Genomic DNA, 13,196 nt, shown 5'->3' on the forward strand with positions numbered 1-13,196 from the left:
TAGTATTACTGAATGCATGACCTGAACTTGTATTAACACTATGTTATTGGAATTAAAGGTTAAGTCATGTGTACAACATAATACATATTATTCCATCTCTTATATATGGACAACAAAAACTCCATCTCACAATTGCAGAGACAAAGTCTAGATGCCAACGACAGTTTAAAGATAATCTAGACCACAGTTCAGAAAAATTTCATTGCAGTGATAACATTTCTTGTTTGCTGCAGTTTAGATAGCAATTAGAAACCAGTTATTTTACCTACTTTCCAGACTCATTTGATAGCAGGTTTCTACAGCATTTCAATTTGAGTGAAAGTCATCATATTGATTTGTTTGTTGTAAAGTTTAGATAAAAATGGATATTGTTCATTTGATAAATGCTGTAAATAGGATGAATCAACAAAATTATTCATCCCGACAATTACAAAGGGAGAGCGTAATACAAGAGTGGAATAATCCTTTAGTAATCTATTCTGAAGACAAATTCCAAATTTGGTACAAAGTTTCTAAATCTGGATTTGTTCATATTTTTGGCAATAAAATTAATAAACATCTAAATGGAAAAGGATTGCCATTAACAGCCAAACAACAGTTGTTGACAGCCTTACAGTTTTATGCTACTGGAAGCTTTCAGAGGGTAGATGAAGACCTTATCGAAGTTCATGTCTACTACATGCAGTTGTATATCAAATTACCATTAAATAAACATTAAAATATTTTTATATATTAATAAAGAAAGCACAAGCTGACCAACAACAAAATGACAAAGAAAATTCACTTTAAATCTTCTCCCAAACAATTTTTTTTCATTGCAACAGTACAATTATCATAACCCTTCTCTAGTGCAGGATAATATTTTATAATTTCCACAAGAACACTTTTTGCTTCTTTGGAGAAATTCTGATGTGCTTTTGACACATTGTTAGTCACCATTTTTCTGATGTCACAAATGACCTAATTGGTTGAACAACTAAAAGAGGGAAATAACAGTGAAGAAAATAATAGCCAATGTTTTGTCAAGGTTCATTTAGATGGCATTCAGAAATACATAATCATTGTCTTTGCATTGCATTCTAAACTGCAGTGCAGCAAGACAATGTCTAGATGCAGTTTGGCTACTAATCATCATTTAACAAACTCTGTCTCTGCAATCAGCCATATGCTTTCATCCAAGTACAACTAATCTACCCATTAATAATTAGTTTCACTTAGGCTACTCCACTGATATACAAATAGAGTTTGACTTTGACAAATTAAGTTTGACTAGGAGTTGGAAACCTCTTTTACAGGAAGAACCAAGTTTTCAATTTTCAATAGAAACCAAATTATCAAGAACCACAACACATATAAATGAAAAATATGCTTTAAATGATGGATATCATTGGCTAATGATATCCATCATTTAAAGCATATTTTTCATTTATATGAATGAAGTGATGTGCATTGTCTGCACTTACAAAGTAGTCATGTGTATAGTAATGAAGTGATTACTGCATTATGTCTGCACTTTAAAATGAGGATATCATTGGCTAATGATATCCTCATTTTAAAGTGCAGACATAATGCAGTAATCACTTCATTTACATGAATAATTAATTCCACAAAAACAGTGCTTAAAACTTGGTAAATGGAGCCATAGAAAGCTGTTTAAAGTAAGGATCGTTTCCATATTCTCAAATACTCTTTTTTACTCTTACTGAGATGGAAAAGTTTTAACTATAGTTTTTTTTAAATATACATCTATATAAGAGGTTACTGATAACAAAAAAACACACATTCTGATATAAATGTGATTTATTTCCATAAAGTTGATTATTTAAAATTCATTTTAATGCATGAATTTGCATAAATGGAGACCGCGTAAATGGAAAAGAATACTGTGTGTGTTATGGTGATCATTTTTAAGGAAGCAAAATTGAGAAAGAGAAAATATTTGGAATAAAATATCATTCAGTAAGTAATAATGTATATTTAAATGAAGTACAATAATCCTATCTAAAATTATACACAGCAAGATAAGTTTTCAGTGGCACCACTTTTTTATTTAATATTACTTTTGAATTTCCTCTCATTGTCATTCTATTTGTTTCAACATTTTTTACTAATCTATTTTATTTATTTAGTCATTATACTGTAGTACAAACTTTCTCTTTCTGCACCCTAGTTTTCCATTAATTCCATTGAGGTTGTACAGTACATTTTTCTAAGTGATGCATCTACCATATTTACTTCACATCATCATCCCATCCCATAATCATATGCCCTTCTATAAATTTATGGCCATATATCTAGTAATTATAAATTTAAAATTTTAAGCTTTCAAAACAACTATACCACTTCCACACTGCTAATGAATGTGCAAAATGAAAAACTTCAACATAAGCATTTTTAAACCTGAGTTCCTAAACATTAATCTTGCAATAGGAAAGTAAAAAAACATTGATAAAAAAAATATTATATAACTGTATTTTTATCTGTGATTTATATTACGTAGATATTGTATAACAAAAAATATTTTACTAAGATGCAGCGTCAATTACTGACTTATCAGTAGAAAATTTCTGTATAGAGGAAGATTGAAACCAGAAACCACTTTATCTTATTATTTTCTTTTATTCTTTTACTATAACCTTTGGAAAATACCATATTTATTCAATTCTAAATCACACCTCAATTTCTCAACAGGTTTTCGTGAAAAAATAAAAAATACCAGTAGTAAGATTTATTTACAAAGTTCAAAAAATGAGAAATAACAAGGAGTGAAGAATTAATTTATTAAAAAAATCTTAAATACATAATTTAAAGTAAACATTAATTGCTTTCACTATTACATTGTGAAAATGATTCATCAGTTGCACTATCATAGCTGACATTGGAACCAATCATTTTCCAAAACTAAGTTGTCTTGTATGCCATCAATTACATTTGTAATGCAGCATTTTTTAAAGAAATGAATTATTAATTTCACTGGAAACTTTTTTCCCAGACAACAGATACCCATTCCACAATTTTTGAAGCACTCACCTTTATTTTTCCAGCAGCAGTTAAAGCATAGTTTTCCAAATAACCAATTTTTATATTTTTTTCCTTCCATAGTCCTTAAAAGGCTTGTTGATGCAAACATTGAGCAGCTGAAGTTGGCTCATCATACCACCCAGGATTATCACCAGGATTGAATGTTGCCATACTTGATTTTCAAGAATATTAAAATGACAAAAAAAAAAAAAAAAAGCATGGCTTAAAACTGAATAAATATGGTATATATTTTTAACTCTTTCTGTCATGTGTTTCTGCATTAAGAAAGCCTGGCTATAAATCCACAAAGGACTTTAGCAAGTCCTTTGTGGATTTTGCCAGGTCCACAATGCAGTGGCCAGATAGTGAGGAATGAAACCTGACATATCTGGATGGATCATGCTGAAAAATTCCTGGGGTTTTCGACCTATCTGGATTTGATCCCAGGTCCCCCAGAGTGGTAGGCTGTTACCTTAACTACTCAGCCATTGGAGTGTCTATGGAAATTATTTAAAAGATACACAAATAATTTAATAAAATAATAATAAACAGTCAGATATCTAACATAGAATATTTGTTTGATTAATGCTTTTATTAAACAGTGCTTTAAAATGTTTATCTTTTTATTGTTTTTTGTTTAAACATTTTAATTATTATTTGCTCATAATACAATAGATTAAATGGCTGATAATTGTTAATTCAGTTATATGCTATCTGTTAATAAAGACAGTTCAGCAAAAACCATAGACAAACAATATTACATTAATATTAGATAAGAATATCAGATGGATATAATAGCAAACATTATTACACGAATTACTATTAATTAATAATAATAATTTGAACATTTATAAATTCTATTATACTTTTTTATAATTGTTTTAACATGTCCCTTTAATGTCAGTATAAATAAAACTAGAACTTCCACTAACTGTAGTCTTATTTACTTACCCACCTTAATGTTATTGGTATAGTTGAGTTCCAAACTGATTACAATAAGATTCTATTGTGCTATAGAGCTCATCAACATTATGCACTCCTAATTAGTTTAGCAAAAATGCATCTTGTATAATTTATATCATGATTCTGAATTGCATATAAGCAACGACTTACATGGATTACTAAAAAAATATTTCCTGGATGGAATGAAATTTGCATATCCCCTTGAGGAATCTTTTTATTTCAATTTCTAAAATAATTTATATTTAAAATTTGAAGTATTTAAGTGGAGTAGTAAAACAGAAACTTTTTTGAGAATTTAATTTTTTAGTTTTTATTTTAACTCAGCAATGAAGTCTCTCAAATCAATTTTTATGTAATTTAAATATTTTATTTTGATATAATTTGATTTAATATTTCTATTAAGATTAAATCTTTATATACACAAAAATAAATACTAAAATTTAACCATAATAAATGAATACTTTAACACACACATTTTCTATCATAGAAATGTGAGGCTCCAGAAATGTCCCAGAACCACACTAAAATCTAAAAACCACAGTAGCATGCTGTCCATGGAAGCTGTGGAAGCACAGCTTCCCTTGTATTTTCTAAAATATAAATACATATTGTGTGATTATTTTCATATTTTAACGTCTTTGAATTGATTAAAATTAATATTTTATTATAACCGCATTATGTATCTTACACAAATTTCTATACTACATATGAAAAAAACGATAAGATTGCTATTGTATAAACGAATATAAATTCGTATATGCATATTCCCAATGGAAGTGCTATAATTCTTGAATACGGGACAGCTTCCATGGCGAAAATATTTCAATCATGTAAAGCAGCTAGATTATATGCATTCGTGCGTGCCCTTTACAGACCACCAACCTAAAGCGGTTTAGCTAGTGGATGCTACACACCAAAATATCATATAACTCTTCCAATGATTCTATCCAGGGCCGGCACAGCTTCTCTATCATCAAATGTCACTGCATGTCACTGAAAAACCACTAAATTTGTTAATATTGTAAAATATAATTTTTATGTTTATAAGAGGAAATATTAATAATAATAGTGAAAATAAAACCTTTTCTCAGAAAATAGACAAAGGAAAACTAAACAATGTAAGTCCTAAGATCAACTATCTCTGGTTGGGATCGGATTAAATGTCGATTTTGACTCATCCCACAATCTAGGTTCAGATCATGTCACACTTAGTAATGAGTGACAACCAATTAGAAAGTGAGGATGAGAAAAGATAACCAATCGAAATGGTTGATAAAGGACCGAAGATGATAAAAAGAATGATATGAGAAATTTGGAGAGCTTCTCTCTCCAAATTTCTCATAGTGCAAGATCTTACTTAGTGGCATTTTCCACTTTATCCTGGACTCTATCTGGGCTGACCTCATCTCCTCCAGGGACTGAACAACATTGCCCCAAAGCAAAAGAGAAAACTGAAGGATCCTTCTCTCAGGAATCTCTCTTTTAAAAGAAGAACCAGAAGATTTACAGTCTTCACATGCAGAAACACCAAGAATATTATTGTTGTAAACTTTCTTTTTTTGTGTTTTAAAAATAAATCGAGATGATTTTCTTTGTAACTTTGAAGTCTGACTCAATGTCTATCATGCTCACATTCCAAATCAGTACTTCTGTTCTATTATAACTTTAAACACAACTTGGCAACCTCACAGAAATAATAACCTAAATTTCTTTTTATTTTCTTGAACACATCAAACTGATATTACCATAACTCATACAATTTGTTAGATAAGTTTGAAATTCAACAACTAAGTAAAAGTATAATACTGCACAAAACAAATACTAAAATAAAAATAAAATTAGTTTACACAATATATATATTTAAGATTTTATAATACAAATTATTAGCTTATTTTATTATTATTAAAAATTATATTTCAATAACTTGATAGCCCTTTTCCCACCATCTCATATACATCCATAAAATAAATAAACACAGAATTTATGTATAAAGCATTATTAAAATATTTTTATCTATAAAATCTCACAATCAACTTTTATTCAAATACAATAAATTCTCAATTATATATATTCTAAATAGAATATAAATTTATATTATTTATTAAGGTATATAACTAAAATCATTTGTTAACTGTAATATATAAAATATTTAATTTGAAATACCTACTTTGGCAACACTAATAGTTTGTTGCTCCATAGCTTCATGAATACTTCCTCTATCACGTTCTCTAATACTATTAAATTCATCTATACAACATATTCCTCCATCTGAAAGAACTAAAGCTCCAGCTTCCAATTGCCATTCACCTCCATCCTTCATATAAATTTAAGGTATGATTTTAAAACTATTTTAAAGTTGTAAATCAAAGATAATTTGTAAGTCATATTAATTCATCACCATTAGATAAAAAATGAAATTTCCATCAAAAATAATAATGAAAAATTTGATAACTGGAATGTTAACAAATACATAAAAAATAATAAATTGAAAGACAAAGACACATACATATGCATAATATTTCATTCAACATAAATTATTTAAAAAAGCTAAGAATGAAAACAATTTATTAAAATAAGAACCAAATAAACATTTTTCTAACATTTACAGAAATTAACAACCAAAATTTTTGAGTCACTTAATGACTCATCTTTAGGTTCAAACATATGGAGCAGAACTCATGTGGGATTTAAATTAAGCATTATCTTGAAATAAACCAAAAATTCCTAAAAATATAAATGCAACTCATGTTTATTAACTATAGACTTAATATATTCAAGCTCTTTCAATTTTTCACAAACAGAAAAGCAACAAAAGAATGCATGTTAAACCAGTGCTTGAAATACTGATATTTTATAACTATAAGGATCACAAAAGTTGTCAGGGACATAGAGGGTCAAATGCCATGTTTCCGCATATATTTGTGCTTACTTGTCTTCCGTTCAGTGGTCACCAACCAGTGATCCATAGGTCCAATTATTTATATTATATAATGTTAGAATTTTATCAAAAAAATTAATTAAAAAATAAAGTTTTAGTGTAAAATAATTATTTTGTTATAAATCTATATATAAACAAACATACCACTGAACCTGTTACCAGTGTGCATCTTCTAATAAACAGACCGTTACGAAAGTTTTCAAACTCTCAGGTTCTTCTTCAGGTAATTAATAACTCCTGAATGAATGCAATAGAGTTATGACTGGTGTTCCAATTGAATTTAATTTGAATTGCATTCGTTCAGGAGTTATTAGTTACCTGAAGAAGAACCTGAGAGTTTGAAAATGTTTGTAACGGTCTGTTTATTAGAAGACGCACACTGGTAACAGGCTCAGTGGTATGTTTGTTTACTTTACTTTGGTGTAGTATCACTGTTGTTTAAATCTATATATTTTAAAGAATTTTAAATTTCTTAGATATCATCAGAGATCTTTGACAATCTGTGTTGACATGCTTAATATTTCCAAATTTCTCCACTGATGATCTGTGGAGAAATTTGGACATTGATCAACTCGGTTATGCAAAGTATTATGAAAGAAATGCAAAATGATTGATTGCCCTTTCTCACTCATTGGGGATTTTTATTCAAATCTAAAACCAGACACAAAATGACTTATCAATAAGTAATAATGTCAATACATGTAAATAACCAACCAAGAAAGAGGCAAGAATCCACAAACTTAGTTCAAACAAGCAGCAATAAACTTCACACTAATTTGTTATAATTAAACAATTGAATTTCATATTAATAAAGTAAAATGGAACTTTTATGATCATTTATTCTATAGATATTTGTATTGTTTTAAAAAAATTTATGATAGTGGTCCTTGAGGTCAGAAAGATTGGTGACTGCTGCTCCAGTTAACATGATATTACTATCCAGAAAAGAAAAAGTATGGAAAAGAAAAAGACTGGTGTATTTTTAGTCAACATACAGATTATGGAGATATACAAAGCAGACAATAAGGGAAAATGTATCAATAAAAGAGATGCATATCTATTTCCAACACATGGAAATTTGTATTAAAACTCTAATAGTCCAGTATAAGCTATTCATATTATTATTGGGCTGCAATTTGAAAAAATTGTAGACCTATAAATTTTCACTGTCATCTCACTGTCTGTCCATCCATCCATCCATTCCATCCATCTTTCATTAATCTCGAGAATGGAGTTAGATAGATGAAAGACAAGACCAAATATGGAAACCTTAGAGGCAAGAGGCCCCAATTAACTATATACAAATTTCTGATGCAAACGGGAAATCATGTTATCCCAATTCAAAAATTTTCCCCTGAAAAGAGTTAGATGACCAGCATGACTTGATTGCTAAAGGAAGAATATGATGTACACTGGTAATTTGAAGGTGGAGAGCATTTTAAATATATTTTAAATTAAATAAATTTAACAATATGATTAAAAATTGCAACCCGGCATTGTGATGATATCACAATAAAATAAATGCTCATTGTTATTTTACATTTGTATGTCTGGTATTTGTATTTACTTTATTTTACGATTTTAGTATGAGTTACATTTACATTTTTAGGAATTTTTGATTTATTGCAAGATAATGCTTAGTTTTTGAATCCCAACATGAGCTCTGTTTCACGTTTGAAATTTTATTGGTAAATGGGGTAAAGGTTGATGTTATTTAAGTTACATCCAATATACACTATATTGTGCATTATAAATTAAGTTATATTCACAATGTCAGGATTCCACATGTTTACCTCATTTCATTAATCCATGTTTCATATAAAATAATCCATGTAAAATATAACTTTTAGATAAATCATAATTTTAACAGTTAAAATCATAATTTAAAATATTGTTTTTAAAAAATTGTTGTTGTTGACAATTAATACCAAAAGGCATTTTTTTCCAAATAATTGCTTTCTATTGTTTCTTTCATTGAATTAAAATTAAAATTAAACTATAAAAAATTTGATGTATAAATAACTGAATAGTTAAATTTGAAAAATTAATTAAATATAACTGAAAAGTTTCTTATTAGATTTTAATAATTTTTTAAATTTCTTAATTTTATCACTTTTTGAATTTCACAAAATAGATGGAAAAATAAGCTTTGCTCACTTTTCTATCCAGTTTGCTAAAATCAAGATTAATCAATGACAATTGTACTTGTGTCAACACTGATGACATTCAGTTAAAAAATAACATTATTTTTGACTAATCTGCATCTATAAAAAGTAAACTTTATTGTATTCACATTTAATATTAATTAATAATTAAAGAAGAAATAAGTTCTTCAAATAATGATTGAAAAAATAAAAATATATCTTCCTATATCTTAATACTAATATAATTGGTATTCTAAATAAGGAAAGTGAAAATTATTGCTGAAAATTAAGAGTCAAAGTTACAGTCAACAGATTATAGTAATCTCTATTAAAAATGAGTAGAAAACTTAGTAATTGTTAGTATTTACTGAATGAGAATAACTCAAAAGTGATTGAATTATCAATAACTTTATTCATAAAATAAAATCAACCATAGAAAATTAATTAATACAATCTGAAATTACCCATAAACTTCAAAATGATACATGTTTAATCATAGCAATATGTTCTTTTTGCAATTAATGAAACTTTTTAATATTTATTTCCCTATTGAAAACAGTTTTAAAACTTTAATTAGTGAATATATTTTTTACAAAGAATATTAAAATAATAATAAACTTAAACTTAATACTTTACTCTAATGGCAGAGACAGTTAATCCAGCACTTGTACTACCAATTCCACTTGTTAAGACAGAACGAGGGCAAATTTTAGAAGCATACTTCAAAAACTGAGATTTTCCTGTTCCTTAAAATATAGTTAAAGAATCATAATAAAACTTTTATTTATATTATATGATGTTAGTTGAATTTTATCAAAAAAATTAATTAAAAAATAAAGTTTTAGTATAAAATAATTATTTTGTTATAAATCTATATATTTTAAAGCATTTTAAATTTCTTAGATATCATCAGAGATCTTTGACAATCTGTGTTGACATGCTTAATATTTCCAACTTACAAATGCTGTGAGAAAGACAAATATCCTTCTTTAATATGAATAACTTTTGGATTCAGTCAGTCATAAAGCTATTAAGTAGTTATTAAATGAATATGGAAATGAAAAAATAACATTCAAAATCAAGACTAATAATGCTTTATAAACAATAAGAAAATTATATATTATTAATTATTAATATATTTAAAACTTCAGAAAATATTGCCTTTATGATGATAGACTGATAGTATTGATAATTATAATAGAAAGCTTAAAAAAATAAACATATACTAGTAATAAAATTTATGCAATATATTAATTGCCATACAGGGTGTTTCAAAAATATGGGCAAAACTTCATAAATGGATTCCTCAAATACAGAGAAAAGTTAGTTAAACATGTGTCCTAAAATACTTTGTTTCACAGTAAAAGCCTATCCAGTAAGATCTTAGTGTACCCCAATGCATTTGTTTACTGCAATAAAATCCAGGAACCTTGCAAACAAACATAATAAAATGTGTAACCTTGTATAGGCAGAACGATGTTAAACTATATTTAAACCAATTAGACTTTTTGAGGGTTTAAATGCCCTTTTATAGGAACATTTAAAGTCTTTGATGTATTCAACTGCAGCAGATGATGCCTAAACTCCTAGAGCAAATTATGGCAGCTTGTCAGACTGCAAGCTATGCCAGGAACTTGAAAGCATGTTGGGGCTTTATAAGATGACAAGTTGAGTCCTGCATTCAGGCAGGCAGTGGACATTTTTAACATTTCATCTGAGGTAATGCAAAATTTCATTAACTCTGAAACAAAGCCTTTCCAGACCTCTGTCATGATTTATTTTTCTTCTCTATGTATATGAGGAATCCATTCCTGAAGATTTTGATCATATTTTTTAAACAACCTGTATTATAAATCTCAAATTTAACTAATGCATATATAAGTAATTGGTACCTTAACAATTCTTACCTGGATCACCTACAAGTAACAGGTGAGATTCACCCCTAATTTTTGTCCCACTAGCATCAACTCTCTAAAAATAAAAATTTTTAATATAATTTCATTAGATAGCTTTACAAATGTTAATTAAAAGTATTAAAACTCTATAATTAAATAAATATATCTAATGCTTAGAGTTTCCTTAAATTAAATGTACAGTATCTGTAAACAGGATAAGCTAAAATACAGTAAAACCTGTCTATGATGACCACCCATGGTTTCTTCAAAAGTGGTCTTTTAGACAGGTGGTCATCCAATACAGGTAGTGCTGTAATACTGTATTTCCGTATGTATTTTGTGCACTTTTTAGCCATTTCTACTAAACAAAACTCAAGGTGAGCATTTATAAGTGATTCTTTCAACAAAAGAGCTATATTGGTATTTTATTTTATTCTTATCGGATAACTCGATTTACAGGAGTCATCATGATTTTATGACAGATTTAATACCAATATTTTAAAGATTAATACAGTACTTGCACTTTCTTGATTATAATGCACATTTTCTTTTTTTGAGATAATTAATTCAAGTTGTTTCTCTTTGTTTGCTTTTCAGTTAAGTGTATTATGTCATCAATATAAAAGCGCATGGTATCTCTTCATCACTTTGGGTTTGGTTAGTCTAATCTTATTTTAACTTCAAAAATACTGTATTTTTTTAATATTTAATATTTTCTTAAGTACAATAAGAAAAATTATTAATTAATAATAAAACGATTTTATTATTTTTTGTCATAACATAATTTCATTACATTCTGCGATTGTATCATGGAATTGAAAAAGGAAGGTTGCCTGTAAAACTGATTTTTGCATTAAAATGTGTTTATTGTTTTTTTGAATATTTTGTTTGCAAAAATTACTTGGATACTATTTTTCTAAAAATATTGTGGAAATAAGGTAGGTTGTTACAGAAACTATTTATCACACATGTATTGTATATGAGCTTCAAAAATAAATAAATTAATTAAATAAATTTTATCAAACAATGAGATCAGCTGATCAATTGTATTGTGTACAGTATTTTATACGTCAAAAGAAATACTGTAGGTCTACAGTGCAATAAATTGACAGTAAGGATACAGTATGTACTGTACTCTTGAATGTAGATGCATGTACCTGTATTTAAATTTGTGTACATTTTAAAGCAATTTAGAACAGAAAATTTAATAAATTAAATTTACATGTACAGGCTAGACAATACATATTTACATGTGCATATTAAAAAGTTCCATTAACTTAGTCTGTCTAACCTGTTTTAACTTTTGCTTTAGGATAACTTCCTCGAGCTCATTTTCAATTAAATCTATGCTTTCCAAAAGACATGGTCTTTCAAGATTGACAAATGTTGCTTTCAATCTTGAAATTGTGAAAAACATCTCTGATAGTGGAAAAAGTTCGATACGAATATCACTTTGTTCTTCATTATCATTGTCATTGTCATTGTCTTCTGTTGTTTGTGACGGTCATTGATTATTCTTTTCGCCAACCATAAGTTGATCCTCCCAGTCATCATCCAAATCTTCAAAGCATTGATCATCATCAATAGCTACAATGTCGTTAATTTGTGCAGCAGTACAAAGCTCTTGAAGTTCCACTTCTAAAATATTTTCAGCATCCAGAGCATCTGCAACATGGGGAAAAAAGCCACACCTTCTAAAACATTTGCTGATTGTTTCAGAATTTACTTCCTTCCAGGCATTTTTAATCCATTTAACTGCATCCAAAACAATCAGTTGTTTAGCAAGTTGTGTTGCACTTTTAGCACTTTCCATCCAAACAAGCAAAAATTTTACAAGTTATTTTCTGTATAGTATCTTAAACTCCCGAATTATGCCGATCTAATGGTTGAAGGTGGCTCGTAGTGTTGGGTGAAAGAAATTTCAATTCAACATTCGAAAGTGAAATCTTGGGGGATGGCAGGCGGCATTGTCCAGAAAAAGTTCCTGTTTTGGTTCCTCATTTTTGGTTCAAGCTCTGGAGTTGGCTTTCCAGGTCACGCCCAAAGTTGCGATGTCAATACCTTTAAAGCATCTAGGTCGAAATGACTTAGAAATAACCAACACTGGTTCTTTCTCTCCTAATATATTACAGCAAAACATTACAGTCCAGCATTCTTTCGCCACCTTGCCTCCTGAACACTTCTTTCTCTTTTCAATTAAAGTTTTATCCAGAATGGCATGAAAAAAAAGTCCTG

At 28.3% G+C, this 13,196-nt stretch overlaps 1 protein-coding gene across 1 annotated transcript in view; it reads right to left on the bottom strand.

Moving 5' to 3' along the window:
* Nucleotides 1–13,196, bottom strand: part of LOC136982361 (DNA helicase MCM9-like) — a 52,006-nt gene that overhangs the window by 21,576 nt on the left and 17,234 nt on the right. The window contains exons 9-11 of the mRNA XM_067278834.1: nucleotides 10,974–11,037; nucleotides 9,703–9,812; nucleotides 6,152–6,298 (exon numbers count right to left, since the gene is read on the bottom strand). Coding sequence (XP_067134935.1) covers nucleotides 6,152–6,298; nucleotides 9,703–9,812; nucleotides 10,974–11,037 — 321 coding nt within the window. The remainder of the gene's footprint in view (nucleotides 1–6,151; nucleotides 6,299–9,702; nucleotides 9,813–10,973; nucleotides 11,038–13,196) is intronic.

Source organism: Centruroides vittatus, unplaced genomic scaffold (assembly GCF_030686945.1).
Source record: "Centruroides vittatus isolate TY-2023 unplaced genomic scaffold, ASM3068694v2 contig_824, whole genome shotgun sequence".
NCBI classification, from domain to species: domain Eukaryota; kingdom Metazoa; phylum Arthropoda; class Arachnida; order Scorpiones; family Buthidae; genus Centruroides; species Centruroides vittatus.